Below are 27,714 nucleotides of genomic sequence, written 5' to 3'. Positions count from 1 at the left end.
AGGTCTGAAGAACCTTGGGGCAATAAGCATGGCTGATGCCTGGGGGGAGAGAGGGGAGGCTGGAGAGGCAAGAGAAACAGGTTATCCGTGCCAAGCACGGGCTAGATTCTTTAGACACGTGCTCCCCCTCAATCTCCCGAATACTCCGAGGTGGACACGATTAGCCAGGAAACTGGAGCCCAGAGACGGAAGAAGTCAGCCACGGGCCTGCAGCCAGCCAGCGACGCGGCCAGAGATGGAAGCCCGTGGCTTCTCTGCCGTCACTGCGCCTGCCTCGACGAAGCAGCGGGGACAACGAGAACGGATTGCTGCACGGGCCTGGGAAACAGGCTGGGGCTCCCTGCCCTGTTGGGGCTGTCTTCTGTGATGCCCGTGGGTAGGCGGGTCCGCCTCCGCTTGGCCGGCACCCGGAAGGGCTTGCAGAGGCCACAGTCTGATCTCTGGTTTCCCGTTGGCCCTACTCTGTGCTGCATGGCGACGTGACATGCTTGGTCCACCGTCATTCGGCAACTGGAGAGCCCACAGCAGGCCTGCTGGCAAAGGCAGGCTGCTTTCTTTGAATCCAGGAGCTTTTCGATGCTGGCACAAAGCAGGCACTCCACAAAAACTGACCAAAGCAACAAAGGCCACTAAGTGGAACACTACGGGAGACAGCTTCACGTGTTCGCTAAGTGCCCTAGTTAATACTCTTCATAGCATTAATACTAAACAACAGTCACCACCACCAACAGTTGTTTGGCAGTTTACGCTTAGCAAGCCTTTCCGTGCGTGGTTTGATATGACCTTCACAGTGACTCTGTGATACAAATGTATGCCCCCCCCAACCATGTCCCCAGATGGAGAAACTTGGGGGCAGAGAGGGACAGCTGCCAGAGGTCACCCAGCTGAGTGGTGGTCCAGCCAGTTCAAGTACCTTAATCGAATTCCCACACTCCTTCCCTAAGATCACTCTCAAAGGTGGCTTTGGAGTGTCATGCAAGCGTGAAAAATCAGTGTGAGATGAAGTAAGTTTATATTCTCTGCACAGGTGAACAGCATGCTTTCTTTTGAAAAGCGGGGTGATCGATCAGTCTCAGCTACAGAGCCTTTTAGAGAGGATAGGTTTTGCCTAACACCGTCTTTCTTGGTCCTTCTCAATTTTATTTGTTAGGATAATGCTGGAACACTGCTAAAGGGAACTCAGGAGAAAAAAAAAAGGTATGCACCAGTAATCCATCCACCCGACCATGCCCATTCTCCAGTCTCCTGGCTTCCTCCTGAGCCCTGCCTGAAGGAGGCCAGCGGAACAGGCCTCCCCCAGAGCTGCCTGTGGTCTCCGACACTGTGTCTTAGGCCTTTGTCCTGACTTGCTTTTGCGTGGCCCGGAGAGCCAAAGTGTCTCCCCAAATGTTACTTATTCATTTGAGGCAGCAGACCCGGGTTTCATGCCGCGAAGCCTAACCGGACAGTCCCGGGGTTACATCCTGATGCTTCCCTAGCCCCACTGTGTGTCGGGGGCCGGACTCCTCGTCCAGGGAGCCTGAGTTACCATCCGGGGAATGAGGACCACAGCCTGCCTGGCAGGGTCTCTGTGTCTGCAGACACTGAACATGAGCCCTTTGGGGACATACAGGCGCTCAACAACGGATCCCCTCTCCTGGCACTCTGCCCATAAAGAAGACGTGATTCTGAAAGTTATCTGGGAATGATTTTTAGCAGTTTGTGAGGCTGTGTGTTTTTAGAAATCGTGTTAAATATACCACACATAAACTTGACCATCTTGACCGTTCTGAACATAGAATGAGTGGCATTAAGCACATTCGCACGGCCGTACAACCATCACTGCCAACCATCTCCAGAACCTCTTCATCATAAGCCGAAACTCTGTCCCCATGGAACACGAACTCCTTATTCTCCTCTCCGAGCCCCTGGCAACCACCGTTCCACCTTCCATCTGTACAAATCTCCTGGTTCTAGGTTCTGCATGTCAGGGAATCGTACGGTATTTGTCCTTTGGTGTCTGGCTCATTCTGCTCGGCACCACGTCCTCGAGGTCCATCCGTGTTGCAGCAGCTGTCAGAACGTCCTTCCTTCTGAAGGCCGAATAACAGTCCATCGCAAGGCTGTGTTTGTTTTTGGTTTTAAAGATTTTACTTATTTATTTGACAGAGAGAGAAAGAGCACAAGCAGGGGGAGTAGCAGAGGGAGAGGGAGAAGCAGACTCCTCTGCTGAGCAGGGAGCCTGACGTGGGGCTCGATCCCAGGATCCTGGGATCATGACCTGAGCCAAAGGCAGACGCTTCACCGACTGAGCCCCCCTGGCGCCCCACAGGGCCGTGTTTTAAGGTCAGCAGAACTCCTCAGACTATCCAAGTCCCCTCAGGAGCCAGAGCTTGGTTGTCCAACAGAACTTTCTGCAATAATGGCCACTTTCTCTATCTGCGTGGTCCCTTACTGTAGCCACTAGCCCTAGACGGGGCTCCAAGGCTGAGCACTTGAAACATGGCTCGGGAGACTGAAGAATGGAACTTTTATTTTTATTTAATTCTTATTCATTTAAATAGCCTCACATGACTAGTGCTATCATCACAGACAGTGCAGGGCTGGACTATAACACCCAGTCTCCTCATTTAGCTGTATCCAGTTTTATTTCGCTTTCTTTATCACCCCGCCATTGGTAACAACAATCTAAGATGACTATTTGTAAGGACAGGAGATCAGAGGCCTATGAGCTGGTTTGCTTTTGGTCTGAGTGTGTCCAGGTTCACAGGCCACAAGCTGCTTCTAACCAGAGAGCCGTCATGCTTGGCACCCACAGGCCACATTCCAGACACTCTGTGGGGACCCCCGGACCCAGGCTGTCTGCAGCAGCAAGACCAGAGGCATGCCGGGCTAAGACCAACTGTAGACTGCTCTCCTTGGAAACTAGGAAAGCCATACCCTTCCCCCCAGATAATAAAAGGAAGTGGTGCTCGGGGTGAGGAGGACTGGAAACCGAGGAGGAAAGTGAGTCAGTCTGGGGGGCGGGAAGGGAGAGGGTGAGCCACGTCAAGTGGCCACATTGCAGGCCTCCAAGGGGAATAAGAGAACACTCCATCAGCAGTTTTCAAGACATCAGCTTGTGGTAGAGAGAAAGGAGACATGCTGTCCAAGGAAAACAGTGTGGAAGCTGGCGTGGAGGGCCACACGTGGTTTGTGTTAGTGGCAGACTGGACTTGGAGGGGCTTACTCCCTCAGTATCATAAAACCTTACGTCCCAGAAGTGCCGGAGCAGGCCGTGGAGACCGTCACGCGCAGCTGCCAACAGGGTCGCTGGGAAGCCTCACGGTTTTCAGAGCAGGACACAACGACATACCTAGACCCGCTTGACATGGCTTGCTGTCTTTGGAGATTCTGTCCCTTCGAGGAGCTGGTCTGGCTGAATGTTAGCACGCTCTGCTGTCCTGGTGGACATGCCACGTGGGGCCTGCCTCCCCTCCCATCTATCCACCTTGCTCTTCTTCCTGCTGCCCCTCCAGTCCAGGTCAGCATGTCCTCAGTCTGACTTCCTTACTGGTCTGCCTGCCCTCTGGCCTGCCCCAGCACCTCCTCACCAGTATGTGCTAGGTCCCTGGCATACAATTGTGCAATGAATGAATGAATGAATAAAAAAAAAAAAAAGTGGTTATCTGGTTTGGTCAGCCATGGAAAGCCCTCCCCTATTCTGCTGTCTAGGAGAGGAGAAATTAGGTTCTAGGCGGCAGCAACAGGACCTAGACTGGGATTCAGAGGCAACTGACCAACGCGATCTTGCTCCTTTCTCTAGAAATCGAGAACTGCTGACTGTGTGGGAAAGGGCAGCTACGGTACTGTCTCAGCTACACACCACCGAGACGCCCAGAGCTTTTCAGATGGAAGGGAAGAAGACTCCATCAAGCGTATATACCATGTGGGAGGCACCGCAATTTCAGAAGATCGTGTCTGTGTCTGAGGACCCAGCAAAGGCAGTGCTTGGGTAAATACGGCCAGAGGACTCCGAGGCCAGCTGTTGACTAGGATCTCGCCGGGCAGCCGTCCCGGCTGGGCCAGGCCCGCCTGCGGAGTGGGAATCCTTCGGTTCTGCCACCCCTATACCTGCCCCCAGGAAAGATGAGAAGACATTCCCTTCCCTTTGGCCTCTGGGGTGGAGCACGGGGGCTTTGGGCAAACACGCGCCAAAGCTCAGAAATGCACCTGGGGCTGTCAAACTCCCAGAGAAGGGACAGGTCGGTCTGGTCTCAATTGTGATTGGAAGCAAATGACTTTTGCTGTGTGCACTGAGATAGCCTCTCCCGTCTCTGGATCTTAGTTTCTCTGGGGAGAAACGAAGGTGCAGACCAGATGCTGCCTCCGGTTTGCCTTTGGCTCTGGGATGTGCTCTGTCTAGGAAAGAGCTCTCCCTGCAAGCCCCTGTCCGTAGAACAGCCCTCTCTGGGTCCCCACAGATGGAGTGTTCCTGTGTACAGGACACGTGTGATGGCACTTCTCCCACGAGCTCCCTGCCGGACAGAGTGACCCAGCTTGCTCTGGGTCACTCTATGTCCCCTGCCACTGGCATTCTGCCAGATGCCCAGCCAAAAATCCTGCCTCTACACCTTTGCACACTAATTCCCTCTTCAGGAAAGCCCTCCCCTATCCCGCTGGTGGGTCAACTCCTTACTTCTTGTCAAGGCCCTGCTCAGATGTCAGCTCCTTCTGGAAGCAAGCTCTGCCTAGGCTCCTGGGCTGGGACAGAGGTCTTCTCTGAACACCTGGGGTCTGGCTCAGCACATATTTAAGCGTGCCTTCCCTAGGGGAAGCCCTGGCTCCGTTGAAGATGACGCCAGCCTGGGGACACACTGAGCCAGTGGGAAAACTAGAGGGCAAAGGTCGCACGGCCCGGCGTAAAGACCCCTCACACGTCTGAGGCCTGTTTGCAAAGGGCCTGTGTTGTGCTCGGAGCAGCTCTCTGCAGGACTGCTCTGAGTGGGAGCGCCCAATGGGCCTCTGAAGGCCAGCTCTGGGCAGAACTCTGAGGCAAATCTATCTTCGAACAGACATGTGAAAGCAGTGCTGGGCCTCAGGGAGGCTGGGGGGCTCAGTGGCTAGCAGCACAGCCTGAATCCCAGCCGTGCTGTTTCTGGGCACATGACTCTGTGTCTCTTGAGCTTCCGCTTCCCTGCCTGTGACTTCCAGCTTGTAAGTGAGGATGAAATGAGACGGCACAGAAAGTGGGCATCTGGCATATTTCAGTAAACGCTCGCTGACCCCGTCACTGCATCACTCAACCAAACCCCCTTTCCTCTAGGCACTGCCCTCGACGCTCTCGCATTCTGGCGATCCCCAAGCCCTGCTCAGAGGCCAGCTCCCTCTGGCACACTGAGATGGACTCTCCAGCATGGGCTCTGGCGAGGGCAGAAAGGGAGGTTCAGAGAGGCTGAGTGGCCTGCCCAAGGCCACACAGCTGGTAACACAGAGCTGGAACCTGACACCAGGTCTTCCCATTCCAAGCCCAGGGCTCTATCGCCTGCACCCTTGTGTGAATGAGACACGTGGTCAGATGTGCGCCAAAAGTGGCAGGACTGATGACCAGGGTCTGGCTGTTCTAAGCATAAGAGGGCTACGAAATCACACTGGAAGGTGAACTGTCAAAGGGGACCTTCTCGCTGGTGACTGTGAGTCTCTTATCCCACAAAGGAGCCTGAGGCATGTTCCTCCTTTCTACCCCAGGCAGCCTCTCTGCAGACTATTTTCTCTGCCTGAATGTCCTGCCCCAACCAGGAGAAGCATTTGCCGTTTTCTGTCATCTACAGGCTACTTCCCCCTCTCTGGTGGCAGTTGTCTGATTCCTTCTGGGGAATCTTCTACTCCTTGGTTAGTCTACACTCATTCTACTCCAGTCCCTCGACTGGCCCTGACTGGTCCAGCCACCGACCCAAGATGAACCAATGAGACTTTTGCTTTAATTGTTGGGGATGTTCTTTTTCCTGAAGCCACTGAGCTGACCTGTTGGATACAGCTGGGAGCTGTGGCCGCCACTGTACCACACACCACCATGCTTGGGCACGAAGAACGCTAAGAACTGGAGAAAGGCAGGTCCTCACTGACATTTTTGCCCCTGGATCCAGCCACACCTGAAGCCAAGAATGCTTTCACGTCTCAGCTACATTTAACTAATCAATGTTCTTTTTGAGTAATCCATTTTGACTGGGGTTCTGTCATCTGCAACTAAGACAGTTCTGACTAAAACAAAATCTCACAGCCAGTAAGTGGCAGCATTTGGGTCGAAGCCCAGGATCTTAACCACTCTATTAAACTGGCATCGTCTCTCCCTCTAATCTTTACGCCAGTTCCTAGCAGCAACCCACGCCCATCAATAATCCCAACAGCTGACATTTGCTCAGGGCTTGACAGCCCAGAAACTGCTCACACATATCATCACTTTTTAAAAAAAGCAATTGAGATATATTTCATATACGATAAAATTCACCCTTTTTAAAGTGTACAATTCAGTGGTTTTTAGTATATCCACAAGGCTGTGCAACCACGACCATCACCCAGTTCCAGAACATTTTCATCACCCCCAAAAGAAACCCAGTACCCACAAACAGCCTCTTCTCCCTCCCCCCTCCCCCCAGCTCCTGGCAACCACTAATCTGCCATCTCTGCAGATCTACGTCTTCTGGACACACATCACCACTTGTAACTCCATGTAAACCCTGTGAAGCAGTCACGGGAGAGGGGTGCTAGAAGCACCGTGGCTAAGAGTGTGGTATCCAGTGTCACCTGCCCAGTTTCAAATCCAAGTTCTGATGTTCACTAGCTGTGTGACCTTGTGCAAATGACTTAACCTCTCTGAGCCTAAGATTCTTCATCTATGTAATTTAATAAGCTTAACATGAGGATTAAATGAGTCATTATATCTAGATGCTTAGCAGTCAGTGCTCCAGAAATGCCAGCTATCTCTATTGTCATTACCTCATGTTACTGATGAGGACATTCAGGCAACAAAGGGGTTAAGGGGTGTGCTGAAGGCCACACAGCACAGGTGGCTGGGCCCCAAGTCTCCTGACTGAGTCCTCTGCGTTTTCCATTACGCCACACTGGCCTAGCTGTTCCTTCACGAAAGCTTGGCCCTCCCCATACTCTTTTGTGCCAAGTTACTTTTGAAAAAGCCAAGGCTACTCGCCAGACAGGAGGAAGGGGAGGGTGGGATCATGAAATCATCTTACTTTAGGGGGTCACAGCCCCATGCAGGCTGGCCTCCTTGTCTGGTCCTTGGGAACAGCTGACTTTGGCTGGTGGGGTCCTACCCTACTCTCCTCTACTTTCCCCTTTTGGGATGTGAGGGGTGGGGAGCAGGCCATTTCTAGGGCAGCAGGACCCTCGGGAATTCCATGACTTTCCCACTCCAGCCACCCATCTGGGACTCTTTAAAGCTGGCTCAAGCACTGCCTTTAGACTACCAGGGAGGGGATCTGAGGCAGCTGTTTATGTTATAGCAAACCCCCAATTATTGCCAATTATGCTGAGTGGGGAAGAAAACCTCACTTTGAAGTTCTGGTAGAAATAAGAAAGTTGAGTCAGAACAGGAGAGTTGAGGGAGGACAGGCTTTGGTCCAGGGAGACTCGTGATCCCACCCTGGCTCAAGCATTCCCAAATGATGTCACGTCGGGCAAGTCTCATTGGAACCAAGGGACAGCTAATGACAGCTAATGTGCTTACTGAACGAGGCACACCTCGATGAACTGTCACGATGAATGCACGAGGACCGTGCTTCCACTCTTACCATGCAGGTGGGGAGAGGGAGTCTCAGAAACATAGAGAGGTGACACCAAGCTGAGATCTGACAGGCAGAGCTGAGATTTGAACCCAGTCTGTCTAGTCCCAGAAGTGAAGGTCTAAAGCCCTGGGGATGCTGCCTCGCTGGCAGCCTGTGACGTCTCCATGTGTGCTTCCAGGGCTTGTCCCCCACCCCGTCCTCACCCAACCTCCTCCTCCAGACAATGCCGTACCAAATGCCCCGACCTCTCTGGCCACAGCCAACAGGCTCACAGGCGGGCCCAGCACCCTCGGGACAATCAGATTCTCTCTCTCCTGGACACGGGACTCAGCATCTAGAAATGCCAGTGTGCTGACAAAAGGGAAGGACATTTCACCTGGGGGACTGCGGTGCTGCCTGGGGTACATGGGCCAATGCGTCCGGGGAGGAAGCTGGTCCAGAGAGGCTAGCAGGAAAACCAAGTAGGCTCGATGGGAGGCCCTGTAGCCACAGTGACAGATGGCCAGGGAGCTGCTAGGCCTCCGAGGGCCATTCAGTTGCTGGTGCTGGGGCCCTGGGAGGCCAGCTGCATTTCCTGCTCTGGGCTCCGTGGGGCACAGCTGCCTCCTCCCGTAAATCTACCCAACTCCTCTCTTCCCACCTAAGCTGCTCAGCGGGTGTTTGCTCTGTGGATGTCCAAAATCCCCAGGAGAGCGATCCTCACCGCAACAGTTCTATCGTTTCGCTGTTCTCTGCCCCCTGTTATCCTTTTGGAGGTATTAGGCAGGCAAAAGACTTCTGGAAGCAAAGTACGGGTAGTCCTCCCTACACAGACCTGCTGTGTGTGGATGGTCTAGCAACTTGCAAAAGTGTTTACCCAACATTCAGTCTCTGAACTGAAGACCTGCCCTAATAGATCCACACAGATCACCCCGCATCTGGGTAAGAGGGTGTGGGTCTCGGTCATTCTCAGACAGGACTACACCTCCTGCTCATGGCGTTCAAAGGTACTGGGGGTCACCTTCCTTGCCTTTCCGCCAGGGTTCAGCCCCTTCCTGGCCCCCATGCTGCTCCTGCCAAGTCTGTTCTAGATAGCCTCTTTGTGTATTTACATGTTTGCTGCGGACCAGAAGGAAAGTATAGTTTACAGATGGTACTGTTTGATTTGGTTGCATTTTGCGAACACAAAATACCACTAACGAGTTCAGTGCATTTTAATAATTAGGTAACTGGTGTCTCAGTTGGTTTACATTACGCAATGACTCCTGGCAGCTTGTTCTGTAGGCGCTGGAGATTGTTTTAGTGATACTGGGGAAACTGGTTAGGAGCACGTTAGTATCTCGCCTCCCCCTTTAAAATAATGAAATACAGATTCTGAAAATCCTTTATTCAACATTTTTAGGAATGGATTAGGTCCATACGACCCAGGCTGCCTGTGGTTAACATCACCCAACCTTCCGAGAGAACGTGTGAGGTCAAGACACGGGGATGGTATGCAGAGGACACTGTGTTCACTGCGACTTCTGGGAAGTGACCTTTCACTCTTTACTGCTGAGTATGAGCCCAGAGCATTTTGTAACCCTGTGGGATCTGAGGATAAAGCCAACACCATGAAAGTAGGAATGCAGGAGGAGAGAAAGCAGCTGGGTGAGATGGTACCATGAAAACCCTGGATCAAGCTGTGCCTGAAACCAGGAAGGTTTTTTTCCTCCTGGGAGAGTCAAACGTGTGCTCCACAGATTTGTGTGTCATTCTTACATAGGGACCACGTTAACTTCTGTATCATTTTAATTTCAGTACCCGTGCTGCTCAAGTAAGCACATGGACATTTTTAAGTCTAGGAAATAACAAAGAACACTATGCGTCCGTTACGGGGGAGGGTCTAGGCTCTGATGTCAAAATGGAAAGTTAGTTCAGCTGAACTTCTTCCTACACCGCGGCTCACTGCACACTCCAAATCCTTACCTGGAGGTCAAAGAACTTGCTGTAGCGCCGGTAAATGGCCTCCGTGTTGCCGCTGGACCACGTAACCCGGATGATATAGACCTACAGAGAGGGACAGAGAAGACGGGCGTTAACACCGAGGGAGCCGTTCCAGCTCCAGGGCTCTGGAGCAAAGCACAGCACCGAGTCAGAAAGACCCGGGTTTGAACCTCGGCTCTGCCGCCAGCCAAACCGTATGGCTTTGGACAAGTCACTCGCTGTCTCTGGGCCTCAGCTTCCTCCACAATAATAGGGGTATAACCCCCACCTCTGAGAGCGCGACAAAGGACTAAGTGAAATCAAGAATGGGAAAGCGTTAGCACCCAGCTCATCTCAGGAGATGGTGTTCTTTTCAGCACTCTTGGGATTTCTTGCTTTCCACTCAATCCAGAGAGTCCCAGAGCTGCCTATTTTTCCAGGCATTCTTAAAAAGAGTCAGCTCTGGGACTTTTGCTCCAACCCTTGAGAAAGTCAAGCTCTCTTTACTTCGAAGTTGCTGGGCTATTAGGACATGGACCTGGGGCTGCCGGGGGGCCATCTCAACACTGCTTGGAAGGAGCCTGAGAATGAGGCCAGCATCCGTAGATTCCTGTAACACGGTCCGATCCTGAGACCCAGCTCTGCTCGAAGCTCTATCTACTGCTGGTCTGTCAAGTTTCCTGAGCCAATACACCTTGGGCCAAACCTGCCTTCTCAAATTATTTCTGAAGCCACTTTAAGTTGGGTTTCTGACACATGTAATCTAGTCTTGACTGATGCAGGATGGGAGGCAGGAGAGAGCTCTCTGAAGCCTGGAGTCATCATGGTGCACTTTGAAGGACCTGGAAACTTTGCTAGGAAATTTTCATTTGAAATGCGACAAGGTGGAGCAACTGTGGGGGGCTGGGGCCAGAGACCAGTGTGAACGCCAGGGACTTGCAGAAGAAGGTTCTCCAGGTGAGAACAGATGAATAATGGAAAGATAAATCAGGACAAGATGCAAAGTGCCCTTGAGTGCCAAACTAAGTCCACCAGGAATGACCTTTCCAAATCCAACACACATTTAATTTCAAAGAAGCGTGACAGAGAGGAAGAAACGCGGGCTCTAGAGTCAAGCTTTAGACTCACACAGTTTCCTAACCTTCAGAGCCACAGCTTCCTTAACTGTAAAACGGGGTCAGCAAGTCTATCTCACACAGAGTTGTGATGATTATTAGAGGTCAAGCTCTGAGCTCTTTGCCTGGCAGAAAGGAAAAGGTCAAGAACTTTTAGTGCCCTGCGTGCTGCTTCTCCAATGCCTGCCCCACCCCCGTTCATAAAAACAGGCTAATTCAGCATCACAGATTTGGGCATCCTGGCCCACCCCCTCCCTTGTTTGTGCTCCCAATCCCGGGGCCCTCATGCAGCCAAAGAACAGGTCAAGGCATCCTTTAGGAATCACCTTGGAAAGATGATTTTCTGACAAAAAAGATCTCTGTCTCGAAAGCCACCGGAGTAGTCAGTTTTATTAAAAAGACTTCAATTCTGCTTCATCAAGACTCCAGCATAGAGATTCTGAATGAGAGAATTCTCCCATTTGTCATTCATTCATTCACTGTACATTTATTAAGTACCTCTTGTGTGCCAGGTGCTCTGCTGGGTGCTGGGACACAGTGAGGAGCAGGAGAGACCAAGACCTTGGCCTTGGAGAGTGGGAAGATGGGCAGTAGACCAGCAGACAAGCAAGTATGTATGTAATTGTAAGTTACACTCAGTGCTTAGGAAGGCCCCAGTGCCTGTTGGGAGCGCACGAGCGGTAAGACGGGGCAGTGGGGTGTCCTTGGACGGGAAGGCCTATCTGAGGAAGCAAGCAGTGAACAGAGACCTGAAGGATGAGGAGCTGGCCAGGAGAAGAGCTGAGAACAGAGTACTCCAGGCAGAGAGAGAAGGACGAGTAAGGATACAGAGGCCAGGAAATGCCAGACATGTCTGATGTGCAGGAAGACCGTCATGGCAAGCAGCGCCGGGGGAGGAGGGAGGCAGGAGCTGGGAGGCAGGCAGTGGTGGCATTACGGGGGGCTTGCAGGCCACAGGGAGGAGATGGGATTTTGTTCTATTAAAGAGTTTCAAGGGGTGGAGGTGTGGGACACAATTTAATGTATGTGTTTCAAATTTTTCCTATACATCCTTCTGGCCACTGTGTGAAAAATGGTTTGACAAGGAGCAGGGACACCACTAAGGAGGCATTTCCGTCACTGAAAGGGACTCGGCCAATCCAATGGCCCCAACCTCCAGATGGGTAAACTGAGGCCCAGAGAAGACCAGAACAGCAGTCCTGTCACTGGTGGATGCTCAAGCGAAGTTTGGATGATCGCCTGTCAGGAACAATGCTAATGTGGATTAAGAAACAAAGAAAAAAAATGACTGATCGTCAAAGTTCCATTGTTTTCCTAAAACCAACAAAAAAAGCATTGCCATAAATGGAAAAAAAAAATTCTGCTTACACAATTCATTCTCGATCTCTTGTTTACAGTTTTTAAAGTTCTGTACATATGGTACAAGGACTCTGCAGCAGTCCTAATTAGTTTATTGGAATCAACCTCTGAACACAATTTGATGCCTAAATTTTTAGGCACAGATCAAACTTTTTAATGAGAATTGTCCCAACGCAGGACTTTGGCCTTGCGCAGGGTTTAGGGGCGGGTGAAAGGGCACACCCACTGGGTTCTGACGCCAGCCCTGCTGCTGGGGGACACCCACAGGCACCAACCTCTCTGGCTACAGTGTCCTTCTCTCTAAAACAGGGTGAGTACTTTCCCTTGAGGATTCACTGCAATCGCTAATGTATGTGGGGTCTTGCCCAATGCCTGGCACACGGGAAGTGTGCAAAGCCAGCTTTCCCCGCACAGCAATTGTCCAATACGCTTGCTTATCTGGTATTCCCTTTCTTGTCTTGGTAACAGCACCTACATTTCTTTGGAATGTCACCCCTCTCCCTTCCCTAGTCTTTGTCATAGGGAGTAGGTGTGCCTCCCGGGCCTGGCCAACCAGACTGTTGCCTGTCCCTGGCCACAACGATGGTTCAGGGACAGGCAGGTGACCCAAGCCAGGCCAAGGAGACTCAATTCTGGGACAGTCTGGGATGGCATGGTCACGGAAGAGCCCCTTTTCCCCACCGCGATGGCTAACTGCAAGGAGAACTGTGTGGAAAGCATCTGTCACAGAGAAGCAAGCAACCAAGAGGAAGAGAGAGGGCCCGAGTCCTATGACATCATTTGAACCCCCAGATCCAGCATCCTGGACATTTCACGGCCACAAGCCAAAACCTCCCCAATCTTGTTTAAGCCAGTTTTAGTTTCTGTTGCTTGCAACCAATGCTGTCTGAACACATCTGACCTTGACTTTTAGATTTTATCCCAAACCCAGTTAATACTCAGTGTCCTGCTGTTAAGGAGTTAAAAGCAGACTTCTTCATGGCAACATCATTCACAACAGCCAAATGATGGACAAAATGTGCTGTAGGCACACAACGGAATATTACACAGCCTTAAAAAGGAAGGGCTTTCTGACTCATGCTATGACATGGATGAACCCGGAGGATATGAGGCTAAGTGAAATAAGCCAGTCACAAAGAACAAATACTGTATGAGTCCACTTATATGAGGTACCTAAAAGAGTCAAACTCATAGGAACAGAAAGTCAAGGGGTGGTTACCAGGGGATGGCGAGGGGGATGGGGAGTTAGTGTTTAACGGGTATGGGGTTTCAGTCTGAAAAGATAATGAAAGTGGTGGAGACAGTTGGTGGTGACTGCACAACAGTGTGAAGGTACTTAATGCCACTGACCTGTACCCTTAAAAATGGTGGCAATGGTAACACTTATGTTATGTATATTTTATCACAGTTAAAAAAATAATTTTTAGCAAAAGTAGCTTTCCTGCAGAGGTCGATGTAGGCCATATCATGTTCTCCTGGAAATGACACTGTGACCTTGTCCATGGAATAGCCCTCAAAACTCGTGCCGCACATCCAAGAAAAGACTTCTATCCAGAACGCATTTTTTTTTAAAAAAAAACCTCTCAAAACTCAACAGTAAGGAAACAACCAACATGATCGCAAGATGGACAAGAGATGTGAAGAGACTCTTCACCAAAGAGGACAGACGGACATCTGACATCATCAGCCATTAGAGAAAGACAAACTGAAGCCGCAATGAGGTATCACCACATATCTATTAGAACTGCTAGAACAGAAAATACTGCCAAACCAACAAAAACAAGTGCTGACAAAAATGTGGGCTCACCGGAACTCTCATCCATCGGTGGAAAAGCAAGATGGCACTGTCACTCTGGAGGGATGCGGAACTACCAGGTGAAAGGTTGTGGATAAGGAGAGTCACACAGTGTGAGAGTATCACCCTATGGATTACTTTCCCAGCAAAGGGAGAAACGCACCTTTTCAATGCAGGTCTGGTGGTTAAACTGTAATGAGGCGATCAAACCTAGTATTACCAATAGAGGGACACGCAGACACCCCGAGGTGATACAATATGAAATATACAAAATCTTCTGTCGCGTATTGTTGCCAAAAATGTTTAACCTCTTGACCTAAGTTCCAACCTGTGGAAAGTAAAGGAGGAAGAGGAACAAGCTAAATGACACCATAAGGAAACAATCAGATGAATTCAGAATGTGGGATATTCTATTAGTCTACTAACGGCATAGTTCAAATGCTACTTCTTCCAGAAAGTCCTCTCTGACTGCTCCCTTCCTACCAATACTAGGTTGGGTCTCCAGCTGCAGGTCTCCTTGGTACCCACTTCCCCATCACAAAGTCAATTATACTTTACTGCAATTGCTAGGTATCTGCTTTCCCACTAGGTTCTAAGTTTCACGAGAGGAGGGACAGTGCCTATCTTGTTCACTGAGTGCTGTATGTCCAGTGCTGAGCACGATGGAAAATCTATGCTTCGTGAAAAAATTAGAAAAAAACTGAGATGCTAGGAGGTCAAGCCCTCACAGATGGCAATGCCTATCCCAGGCAGGTCTGAGGTCTATGGGAGGGGTGCCTAGCTCAGTTGTATCTCTCAGATGGTCCCACAGGCTTGCCTCTCCTCTCTGCTCCATGCCCTGCTTTGCAACCCCTCCCACCGGCATGTCCGCTGGAAGCAGACAGTCTCAGAGAGCAGCTGGGACTCCTTCCCTCTGGGAATGAGGAAACAGAGACTACACTGGTGTCTGAAGGCCCTGGAGGGTTTCCTCCTGCTCCCTCACAGGAGGCCTTGAACTGGAATTAGCCACCATGGAAATCCCTTCTTACTCAACCTCGGCAGCCAGGCCTGCGGGATTTGCTTGCGAAGCCCAGACTCCCAAGGCCTGGCTTCCCCTCAGGCTGTGTCATCAGGGCCAGAAGTACTGCATTTCCTCACTTCCTCTAAATCAGTACAGAGATGAATGGGTGGACGGAAGGGCTGTGGGGTGGGGTTTACTATGACCAGGGTGCTCGGGGTAGAGGTGGGCAGATGGCTGGGCTGTGCTGTCTCCCAAATTTCCAGGAGCCTGCGGGCGAGGCTAACACAGCTCACATTCTCCTAGCCAGGAATGTTGGCGCAGAAGTGCAGTGACCCGCCTGAGGTCACAAGCTCTGAAGCTCAGAATGCGGACTCTGCTCCAGGCCCCCTCCGACCCCGACGGCCTTGCTGCAGCAGGGAACCCTGCCTCCACCCCAGCAGCTGCGTTACAGCTGGCCTGCGGGGCTGCAGGCCGAGGCACGCGCATTCTCCTGTCTTCGAGAGCCCACCAGGAGGCTGAGGAGTTAACCTCAGGGCTCCAGACGGCCTTGATTCACCTCTGCTTTCGTCTCAACTAGCTGCCTGGTCTCGGGAAAGTGGTTTAAACCCTCTGTGACTCAGCTTCCTCCCTGTGAAAAACAGGGATCATACTAGTATCAACCTCAGAGCTGGGGTGACGATCACATGAGAATGTGCATGCGGAGCGCCTCGCACGGGGCCTGCATGGGGTAAAAGCGATCATTACCATCATCACTCTGAGCAGAACACGGGCGGAAAGCTGACGGAGACATGGTCTCTGCTCACTGCCTGTGTAGACGCTCCTCCCACAGCCCACTCACCTGCCCCCATTCCCCCATCCCCAGGGCCCTGCCTCTTTCATGGGCTTCTCCAGGCCCCGAGGGGGTCAGAGAGACTGCCCCTGCATGGCCCGGGAACACAGCCCCAGCCCACCTGAGCCTGGGGCACTCATCTCCTAGCTGTCAGAGGAGTCAGGGCCCTGTCCCTCTGCATGAATGTCACCGCATACCCGGGAGTCTGCTTGGTGCTGGGGCTTCACCTCTGCTGGCCTTTCCTCCTCTATCAAGGGCTGAAGATTCTTCGAGTCCTAGGTCAGTGTGACCTTCGCCCGGAGGTGCCCCACAAAGGACAAAGAACCAAGCTACTTACGGACGGGTGGGGTGTGGCCTCGGCCACAGTGACCGCGTCCTCTGACAACTACCCTGTCCTGAGGCCTCCAGAAGCAACTTTTCCTCAACTTGGACTGCTTTCAGAGGACAGAGAAGGGGAAAAAAAGCCCTCTGGCAGATGCTGAGTCCTTCTTGGACCCCCTACTTGAGAAGTGCCACCTGTCCTCCCTGTCGCACGGCCACAACTGACTGCTCAGGGCGGCCCAATCAGCTTCTCTCAGGAATCCGGAATCAGACCAGCTGTCAGCTCCAGCCAGAGCCACTTCCACGCTCTGTGACAGACATCTGGTGTGCAGAAAGGGACAAATGAAGGAGAGGCACAGAGAGCCCTGCTTGGCTCCTGCCCGCACTCCGATTCCTGCTTCCAGGACCCGTGGCTGCCCACCCGTGGCTTTTATGATGCGTGACAGGGACCTGGGCCTTCTTGGCATAGAGGGTTTTAACGCAACCAAAACAATTCTATGATATAGAGAGGAAAGTTTGGGCACTATTTTAGGTAAAAAGAATAGGCTGGAAAAAATGTAATCTCAATCTCAAAAAAGTTATTCTGTATCTAAATGTACGTGCGTGATGCACATACGTCATTTCTGATAGTTATGCTCTAGAAGGTCTCTGTGAGCAGATTTAGGAAATACCGAACCACTGCTCCTGGGGGAAACACAGGGTCAGGGTCCTGCAAGCCTCTGGTCACGACATTTTCATGAATGGACCCATACATAGCTTGGTTGCTTCTGTTTAAAGACACCTTATTCGATGCGTATTGTAAATGCATTAACACTGAACTCCGGGCCAGGGACACTGTACCTCACGCCTAAACGGAGCTTATCTACGTGTTTTCCCCATGAAGACACATCACGGCCTTCCTGAGCTTAGCAACGCCAGACGGCACTTCGGCACGATGTGTGGGGTCATTTCAAACAGTGAAAGAACCAACAGAAATTACAAACGTGTAAAAACAAAAAAAAGAAAAAAGAGAAAGAGAAAAGTGGCATTGAAGGGATCATGAAAAAGACACTTGTTCTGAGTATCAGAGCTGAAAGCAGAAGGCAGAGTATGGCCTTGCCCAGCCTCAGCTGTAATGCACACAGCGGGGGACATATGCATTTTGCTGCTCTGCACACGCCCGTGTCTACCAGTGACCATGGACCTCCACGAGTATCGAAGTTGGATCACAGATAAACTTTAGCAAGCAGGCGAATGCCCAAATACGGAATTTATAAATATTGCAGACTCGCTGTACAGTGTATAAATGTGTGTGTTGCGTGTAGAAACCAGTGAGATAGACAGAATATATATCATACATAGGGTTTGCTTTGGGTTGGCAGGAATATGTAGGACTTCTTAAATTCTGTTTTTGAGGCCTTCTTGTATTTTTCAGATTTTCTTTCATAATCAGAAAAAAAGATGCCATTATCCCAGGAGAACAGAAGAAAAGGGTCTGTGGCCCATGTTCTAAGAGTCTCAGGCCCTAGGACAGCATCTTCTCTGGGTCCAGGTACAGCTGATGGCCCAGGTGGGAGTGTGGGGTGGGAGGAAGCTGGGACTTGGCAAATGGGGCCTTAGCTCTGTGAGTTAGGGTAAGTCCTCTGCCTCTTTGAGCCTTTGTTCTCTGAAAAATGGGGATAAAAATGCTTCTCTTTCCAACCTTATGGGCACTGTAAGAGCGAATGAGTTTTTTTTTTTTTCAGTTCCAGAAATGGAATCTATGTTGGTTGGAATCTCAGCTGTGGCCGGCGCTTGAGGGAGGGTGTTCGATGTGTGCTTCCTAAGCCCTCCGCCCTCACCTCCCCTGGCACCGCTGGCCCATGGGGGCGGAGGCTCCCAGTGCCTGGAGGGCCCCATCTAGCACGCAGAAATTTAGGTCTCATTTCCAAGTGACAACAGCCAAGGGGTCAGTTTGTCCGTGAATAAAGATTTAAATCGGAACAAAGCTTAGAGGCCCCTGAAACATGCCAGGAGCTGGGTCTGGGCAAAGCTAAGTGGTGGGCCTGAACAGGCCAAGCACCTCCGTAGCCCCCAGCAGCCCTGGTAAACTGACATCCCTATCCCTGCAGACCCACTGGCCAGACCTCTGCCCAGGGCCGCAGCTCCTGGAGGGGCCCCAGCGCTCCATCCGTTAAGCGTATGCCGTCCCCGGCGCAGCAGGATATGAGACAGCTGCCGCCCCGCCTCACGAGTGCTGTGATCTCATACATTCTCATCGTATGAACTCGAAAACACGAGAAGGTGTTTCTGCCCTGTGAATAAAATCTCTGAGGCACAGGGGAATGTCCTTCAATACCACTTTGCTTTGCAAATCTATTTAGTGGGGTTTTCTAGAGTTGGCAAAGAACCCAGCTGAAGAGTCCCAGCTGATACTATTTAGAACGGGTGGGGCTCCTGCACTAGTCAAGACAAAGGGATTACATTTTGGTCCGGGTTGCAATGGCCAGAGCTTTAATTTTGGAGGAACGACTGCGGGTGTCGGTGGGCTTTTCAAAGTGACAGTCTTTCCTAAGATCACTGTGTCTCAAGGTACACAGGAATTCGGGGTACGCAAGCTGGTGTTAGCGAATACACGATCTCAGCACTAAACTGCAGGGAATCCCAGTAAGTTAGTCTCTGCCATTCCCTTCCCTTTGGAAGCTGGGCAGTAATGGCTTTTGAACACTCTCTCCAACATTTGCTGGTCTCTTTTCTTAAGGAAGAGACAGAAGACCTCAGGGCAGGCAACACTAGCCAGGAAGAATTTGAACACATTGATTTTCCTTTTCCTTTCTATTTAGTTTCCTTCTATTTCTAGCAAGTGCTACTGGTTTTCCATTTATGGGAGACAGCGAAAACGTCACCTTTAAAAATAATTTAAGTTAAAAAATGGAGAAGACTACCGAATTAAGAACACGTAGCACAGGGGTCTGTGGATATGTTGGACACGGTGACGGTGCCCGCAGGACGGAGAAGGAGGGCAGCACTGTTTCAGTGGAATCCCCTGCCATTCTCACTCTACCTAGACTTCTGTTGTTTGCAGGCCAATGAGCCTACACTTCTCAAGTGGGAAGCCCTCTCCTGGCTCCACAATGCGGGTGGGCTGTCCAGAATGACCTGGGAGACGGAAGAAAATACCTGAAGAGAGGGCGCCAGTGGGGCAGAGGGGACTGAGGCTGTTTTCCCGCAGAGGCTGTGACAAGAGGCACATTAGCAAGACAGAGATCTGTGATCCATTAGCAATGTCTGCCATGGGCACGGGGATTGTAGGATGCGTACTGCATACTCAGCGTACCTAATCTGGATCAACCCCTCCATTTACAAATGGGGATATGGATGGGCCAAGAGGTACAGCAACCTGCCAAGGGTTACACTCTCAGCCGTGCACTCTTTCCACTTCCATGACAGTGTCCAAATTTCTATGCAAGATCCTCTGGCCCCTCTAGGCCTCCTGCACAATGACTTGTCCAGAGAACTCTAGAACTGATTAAGCTAGTGGTTAGATGGGCCTGTAAGAAGTCCCTGGATTCTGGTAAGGTGGCTGGGTCTCTGGGCTCTCCACCCTGGTTTCCATTAGGCAGCACCAAGCTCTTCTACATATGGAGCAGGGTGGAACCCAGCAGCCGGCCGGCCCAGCTGCCAGAACCTGGGGGTCCACGCGACCACCAGACAACCACTGGTGCAGGTTCCAACAGGGCCTGGGCTCTCCTGCTGCCCACAGCCCTCCTTTGCCTGCTTCAGGCTGACAGCAGGGGGTCCTAAGACTTGAAAATATTTGAAAACTTCACTCCAGACCATCCCTTATTTTATAGTTGGGGTTATGAGGTCAGAGGGGGGAAGGGACTTGCCCAGACCACGCAGAGAGCAGACAGGAGGGTTGGACCCAGACCCAGAGGTCCTCTTGGGAGGTGCTGAGGATGCAGGAGTTCTGTTCCAAAATGCTATTTCTCAGATCTGAAGAGCAGCAGAGCTGCTTTTTAGATGAAGGGAAGAAAACCCATCTCTTATGCAGCATACTGAGGGGCTCGGGCTTCTGCTCACGGGCCACGTAGTTTCTGCAGCGAGGCCTTAGCCTGGGATAATGGAAGCAGTCCTGTGCCGCAACCTTAAATACAAAAGCACGTGCAACCCTGACATCAAGCAGCGGCGTTAGTTTCTAGATCCAGATGAACCCACTTCCTGTGGAGAAGGCTCCCGGGAACACATCTAAGGGCACCCAGGAGACAGCAGACCCTGGTTTAAGAAACCAGCTTTAGGGGCGCCTGGGTGGCACAGTGGCTGAGCGTCTGCCTTAGGCTCAGAGCGTGATCCCGGCGTTCTGGGATCGAGCCCCACATCGGGCTCCTCTGCTATGAGCCTGCTTCTTCCTCTCCCACTCCCCCTGCTTGTGTTCCCTCTCTCGTTGGCCGTCTCTATCTCTGTCAAATAAATAAATAAAATCTTTAAAAAAAAAAAAAAAAGAAACCAACTTTAAAAGATGGGTGCCACCCTGTCCCCCCTTAAGCTCCCACGCTAACTGGGCTTCTGGGTTGGCGGGTCCTGGGGACAGCCTGGTAATGACTGGCTGGGTCCCAGATCCACCTCTGGCAATATGCTGCCCCGCCTGAGGTGGAGGAGCCGAGTGGGAGGGGGGTGGGAGGCAGGGAGGGAGAAAGAGAAGGGCGGAGGAGGGAGGGAGGGAGCACAGGCAGTTGGACAGGCTCCGAGGGCTTAACTAATGGGAAACATGATACTGCTGCTCCCCGTGGAGACCACGAGTTCCCTCCGGTTCCGAGCTGTCGGCTCTCCCCAGCTGTCTGCCCAACATCTGGCCTATGTAGGTCAGCGCTCCCAACCTCCTTTTGCAATTGCAACACCCTGCAGTTTGTCTGATTGCCCAACACCCCAGAGCAGCATCGCCGCCGGAAGGGCTGAAGACGGTGTATTTATCTTTTCAGAGAAAGTACATTAAGTTTATTCCTGGAGAAATGCTGCCAAGTGTCGCGATGCCCCAGAGACCCAGGAGGCGATGGCAGGGTGTCACGGTGGGGCGGGACCAGGGTGAGTGGGGGCCCAAGACAAGATCACCGACCGCGCTGGGGGCGGTGCTGCTGCGCCCCGGCCCTGTGCTGAGTGCTTCATGAACGGTGTGCAATCCTCAGCAGCTGCAGGCCGGGAGGGTGGGGGCAGAGGAGGAAACCCAGGCCCAGAGTGGTGACGTGGCCGCCTGAGGTCACACAGCTGGGAAGAGCAGGTGACATCAGCCTGAATCCCAGCCCCTTCAGCCTCTGAGGTCCCGTGTCCTCCTAGCTTCCCAAGGCCAGGCCTCAGGTGTCCTGGCCCCGGGCCAGAACTTTCCCGTCCTCACATCAGCGTCAGGAAGCACCAAGCTCGGGCTCCACAGCTAAGTGACGCACTGGGGGTGGCCGGCTGCCAATCTCCCTTTTTTCCTCAATCTTTTCAATTAAGTGAATGCTTGGAAAGGGGCCCAAAGACAAGCGCTGGAGGCACCGGCTGCAGGTAAGGGCTCCGGCTTAGGACTCTGTTCGCACCGCTCCGTGTCCACTGGGTAGCTGTGGCCGCGCAGATGGAGCCGGGGGTCTCTGACTCCCTGTGGGCAGAGGGGGGCCAGGCTGGGAGGCGGGGCAGAGGAGCGCTCTCTCTCAAGTGCAAATCTCTTTGTGTCTCTCTCCTCTGCTTCAAACACTTGAGTTCATTCACCCACTCATGCATTCAGCAAATAAGACAGAGTGCCTACTGTGTACCAGGCTCCCTTCCAAGGGCTAGAGCCATGGCCATGAAGCCATGAAGGAGACAGAAGCCCCTGCCCTTCTGGAGCTTTCCACCTTGTCAAGGAAGGCAACAACAGCATGCTATGGGGCTTAGGGGGCCTCCTCCCGTTCTGACCCAGCCAGGCTCTCCCTTGCTTCCTGGTCCTGCACGTGCCACGGCCTTCGGCAGGAACGTCTCTCCCTTTGCTTGGCTAGCACCTCTTTATTTCTCATATGTCAGCTTGGGAAGCCTTTGGAGACCCCAGATCTGGCTCTGTTCCCATTCTCTGGGTTCCCACAGCCACTGGGGCTGCCGTCTCTCAGTACACATGCTTCTGATGTGCTGTTCTGTCACCCCCTCTCCCCTGGGAGCCCTGAAGGGGCAGGGGCCACGTCTGTCTGGGGCACCATGCTTCTGCCACTGCCTGGTGACATTAGGCTCTTGGGAAATGTCTGGTGAAAGACAAAAAGGCAGACGGACAGACAGGCAGGCAGGCAGAGAGACAAAAAGCCAAGACAGGGCCACATAGTCATAAATTAAGGTGACCTCACTCAAGGCTCTCTGTGTCTGGAGAGTAACAATGCTCTTGAAATGGCTGAATGGAAAGTTCAACTGCCAAGGGTACTGGAAACAGAACCAGCTTTGTGACAGGGGAGAATGCAGGCATGGGGCCCGCCCCGGAGGAGAAGTCCACATCTCAGCCCCAGGCCTCTCACAACAGGCGACAGAGAGAAAGAGAACACCACAGGAGCAAGTTCAACTACAAGGGGAAGCACCATCCCACTGCACTGAGAGTCAGGCCAGCCTGAGGGAATTCTCTGTGGGGCGGGCGCGGGGAGGGGAGATGAAGTGTTCTGTATCCTGTCTGTGGTGGTGGTCACAAGAACCCACACATGCATAAAAACCCAGAATGCTATACCAAAAAAGGGAATTTTACTGCACACAACTAAAATTTAAAAATAATAAATACACTCACATCAATCACTCCTTAATGTTATTAAAAATCAGACGGGCACTGGCTTTAGAGTACCCAGGTATGAATCTTGGCTCTCTGGCTTGAAGCTGCTGCATGACTTTGTAAGTCAACGCATGGCTCCGAGCCTCCACTTTCTCATCTGGAAAATGGAGAGGATAGTATCCACTTTTGAAGGTTGGCTAAGGATGACAGGAACTAATGCGTGACAGGTGCTTGGCACACTGTGTGACTACAGACAGCTTCACGCACTACCACTGATAACCCCATTACAGAGATGAGGCACTGGAGGCTCAGACAGCCTGTCTCCCCCGGGGCCAACTCCACTCTTTCGAGGGAAGCTATGTTGAAAGGAAAAGTCAGGAATGTCATGCTGTGAAGCCCCATCAACTGCCCCCTCCTTGTGTGCCCACACACAGAGCTGCCCACCCTTGGAGCCTATCTTTCCGTCACTGCCAGAGTCTCATCCAGATGGTGGGCAGCAGGAACCACTTCCAAGCTGGCCAGGCTACCTCAATTCTTCTCGACTGAGACACGGAACTGGTGGAAACACTCGCTGGTCCGGGGGCGCAGCTCCAGCCTGGGCCTCGGCTGCCAACACACATCCTCGCACACATCTGGCCCGAAGCAGCACGGGGAACTTTCCAATGGCAAGCAGAGGTGCTGGCAGCTGGAGCCAGGCTTGCTGAAATCAACCTGAAGGCTGGCTTTCTAGGAAAGCCTCCAGGACAGGCACTTAGGGCTTGTGGGGATCTCCACGGCTGCCAGGCCTCAGAGCAGCCCGGGGCCATGCAGGAAACAGCTGAGAGATTTTAAGCTGGGGCTTCTCCTGTGTGAACAGGGCTGTCTAAAGAGAACTGGGCAGCCAACAGGGGCACCCACGATGTGCAAGGCATACCGACAGTAGGGCTAAAGCTGCCCAGCTAATGAAAAACAATCAAAAAGGGCCACACTTACTGGGCTGATCAGGGACTAGGCCAAGTACTTCATTTATGTTATGTCGTGAGATCTGGAGACTAACAAAGGGTAACTGGCTGACCCAAGGTCGCAGAGCCACCATGCGACAGAGCCTAGATCTAAACCCCAGCTGTGTGATATGGTGGGAAAAGCTCAGCATATGTGGTCAGATGGGTCTCAGCTCTTACCTAAAGGGTCCGGCACAGTGCCTGGCACATAGGGGGTCTCAACAGAGAAGACATTAGTAGAAACCTCTCACGGCCACAGACCCCCTAAGAAGCACTCCCTAGCCACTGCGGGGGCATAGAGAGGATGAGGACTCATTCTGCAGGGGGAGCTTAGGCTCCCCAGATGAAAAAAAAACAACTGCTCTGGATCTTGAGGGCTGAGTAGGAGTTTTCTGAATGAGGACCAACACCTAATGACCACTTACTAAACCCCCGGCACTCTGCTGTCAGGAAACCCTATGGAGTGAACCCTGCTCTCCAGCCCATGTCACAGCAGAGAAAACTGACATTCAGACAGGTTAGGTCACTGGCCCAAAGCCATGCAGCTGGTTACAGATGCCGGGATTGGAACCCAGATTTGTTTTACTTCAGAATGCCCATTCCTAACCAGGGAGAGCAGGTGAAAAGTGAGTCATGCGAACCACAAGCAGCTGTGTTCACCTCCCCTGGCTCCCAAGAACAGCGGAGGAGAATCCTGCCTCGACCACTTACTAGCCAGGTGACTTCGGGCAACAAGGCTCCATTCTGAAAAGTAAATGAGGCCACACGTGGGAAGCCAAAGACAGCGCTGCGAGCAGCAGGTCCTCTCTAATGTATAGATGAAATGAGCTCGTAAACCAGTGCGTGGCCCCAACCACACTGACTGTCCCTGACAGCTTCTCAAACCTGGTTGCACCGTACGCTTGGGGGTGCTTGTTAAAACATCAGAGTTTGACCCTAGCCAGCCCCTCCCACTGCCTGTGTTCAAACCTTGGCCCTGTGATTTCCTAGCTGCATGGGCCAGGGCGAGTCCTAGCTCAGCCTGCTTCTCCATCTGTAAAATGGAGGTAATGGTGGTGCCTACCTCATGGGGTGACAGTAAGGATCAGACAATTCAATGCATGCAAAGCTCCAAGCACAGCGCCAGGTACATAGTAGCTACTCAATAAAGAATGGTCACTGTTACTTCTCCCCCAACCCAGAGTCAGTGGCACAAAGACAATGAAATGTATGCAGAAGCCTGGCTATTCTTGATCCCACCAGGCAGACATCAGAGGACCCTGGAAGTCTGGGACTTTCTAAAACAAGGTCAAATGGACCTGGGACCTCCAGGATGGGAGGGAGCTCAGTAGAGAAGGAGGTGGGAGCAAGGGTGGCCGGAAAGATATAGGAGACAGGACAGGGCAAGGAGTCCCGTAGCCAGCTCTTGTCCTGGGTCCTCCCTTCCCTGTTGGTCATGTTGCCTCCTTACTGGCTATCTCCTCCACCACACAGGCTTAGCTCAGGCCCAGGTCACCTCACTTTGGATGCCAGTGGCTGTTCCTGCAAGGTCCTCCTGCCTCTCTGCTCACCCCAGCAGGGTATTTCTAGAACACAGCATCTGACTGGATTCCCCTCCTCCTTAGAGTCTCTCAGTGGTTCCCTCTTAATGAAAAACAGCAGAACACCACCACCAATTCACATTTAATGAGCACTTCCTTCCTCCTGGCCATGCTACGGGTCCTTATTCCCTAACAAGGAAGGACTTATTATCACCCCCATTTTATAGATGGGGTAACTGAGTCGGGAGAAGCCAATGGCCTTATTTAGTTCAGACCAACACAGTCGCCAGCCTGGGTTTCTGCAACAGCTCCCTGTCTGACCTCCTGCTTCTAGCAGCCATTTTGGCTCTGCCTTGGTGGGGCTGTGGACAAGAGCTGGACCAGAGGACACTGGGCCCGGATCCAGAGTCTAGATACCAGGCCCTGGATTCAACAAATGAACAGGAGGGCTCGGGAAGAACACTCCCATAATTTGGAAGGATAACTGACACAAATCATTCCTGTCACCCTCCAGTCCCCCAACCAAAGCCAAAGACACGGTAGCAGAAAACTCTAGAAGCTGAGACTGTCTAAATGAGGGTCAGAAATGTGGGGTTCCAAAGAGCCTCCCAGGGAGTCTCACTCTGCAACTGCCAGCTGCTGGGCCAGGGGGGCCCAGGGAAGGCCGGGAGTCTCCCAGCCACAAGGCAAGGCCATGCCACACAGAACAGGCAGCCCAGACTCAAGACAGCAACACTGTCAACCTCACAGACTCTGAGTTTGACAGACATGGGTTCCAATCCTGGCCATACCATGTCCTCGAGCAAGCTACCTGGCAGCTTCATTTTCCCCATCTGTAAAACAGGGATGCTAACAATAGTATTTCCTGTCTCTCAGGGCTGTTGAAATGTATGATTGGGCTAATGTCCGTAAGACGCTTGGTCTAGCGGTGGACATTAACCTCCTTCCATGTAAGCACGTGGGGTTCCTGAGGCCAAAATCAAATCCAGATCATCAGGGTGAACCAAGTGAAACTTATTTGTATGGGTAAAAAATTGACAATTTCATATGGTTCAACCTGATAGCATCCCAGAGGGCTGGAAGATTCCTTCTGCTTCCAGTGCACGAGACTAAGAATTACAGTTACTTTTCTCGTGAGTGTTTACTACGTGTCATGTACTGGGATGAGTCTTCCATTTATAGATGAAGAAGATACGGAGGTTCTGAGAAGTTAAGTAACCCACCCAAAATTGCATAACTAGAAAGTGACACATCTAAGATTCGCATCCAGGTCTGGCTGCCTTCAAAGTGTGTGCCTTAACAACTATGACACAATGCTCAGTCTGGTGCCAACAGGAGGTCATCACGAGGAATCTGTGTCAGCTCAACGATGTCTGTGTCCCTCACCCTAGAATCATGGGACCTTGGAATTGAGGGGGCTTAGGCAGTCATGGCTTCATTCAAGGAACACACTTGGCACCTGTTCTGAGTCAGGTTCTGGACTATGAAGGATTCAGAGCTAGTGGGAGAAAAGAAGACGTCTCAACAGACGACTAGCCCCCACATATGGGCACTGCAATGCGGCTGGTCCACTGGGAGGTTCTGCGTCAAAGCTGGGTGCCCTGGCTGGGTGACAGGCAGAAAGAGGCAAACTAATCTAGGATCCTCCCCAACAGCTGTCCCTACCCCTAAGTCCAGCCTCATCTCGTCCTCCTGGGCTTGGGGCCATGGAGGAGGAAAGAACTTGATGAGAATGTGGAAGGACTGAGCTCTCAGACCCTCGGGACGGCCACCTATGAAAGGTGTCATAAAGGGAGAGGGATTCCTGCACCAGTAAAGTAGGGCAGCTGCAGAAGGGGGTTCCAAGCTTTGTACAGCCAAGGAACCCCTTTTCCTGCAAAAACTGTATGCGATTCTTAATGGTCAGGTTCTGAGCGTACCCTTGGCCAACCCTGTGCCCACGCCCTGCTGGGCTCCTCATCTGGGAGAGACTATTCCGCCCAGCCTCAATTTGAGCTCCTCTGTGGACTTTTCTGCTGGCTTCCTGTGCTTCGCGTATAAGTCCATGAGATAGGAAAAAAGACAGCAAGGGAAGCAGGCTCCCCTCCTTCTCCCTCCCTCCTGGGAGCCTTCCTGCGTCCACCATACTACACTGTTCTCTCCCCTCTAGAGAAACGGGGGGTAATACACAAAAATGTAATGCAGTATAAAAGAGACCGTAACTCCTCACAGCACCCGACAGTCTCGAGGTACCTCCTACGAGGCCGCACTCTACCGCTGTTTCCACTCTGCAGCGGACGGAACAGTAAGGCCGAGGGAGGTTAAGTAGCCAGTTCCGTCCAGCTGGCACTACGCCAGCTGATGGCAGAGTCTGAGGTCTTAAAACTGTCCACATGTCCACCACCA

General features: G+C 52.0%; 1 protein-coding gene across 2 annotated transcripts in view; it reads right to left on the bottom strand.

The window, feature by feature from the left end:
• The window catches only part of SH3PXD2B (SH3 and PX domains 2B), a 100,989-nt gene that overhangs the window by 60,494 nt on the left and 12,781 nt on the right, over window positions 1–27,714 (bottom strand). For both annotated transcript variants that reach the window (XM_087867808.1, XM_045792113.2), the window contains exon 2: window positions 9,705–9,785. In XM_087867808.1, the coding sequence (XP_087723934.1) occupies window positions 9,705–9,785 (81 nt within the window). The remainder of the gene's footprint in view (window positions 1–9,704; window positions 9,786–27,714) is intronic.

The sequence above is a fragment of the Ursus americanus genome, chromosome 15 (genome assembly GCF_024610735.1).
Source record: "Ursus americanus isolate L20-20 chromosome 15, mUrsAme1.1.p, whole genome shotgun sequence".
NCBI lineage: Eukaryota > Metazoa > Chordata > Mammalia > Carnivora > Ursidae > Ursus > Ursus americanus.
Note: the sequence above shows the minus strand (reverse complement) of the source record. Positions and strands in the feature narration are given on the sequence as shown.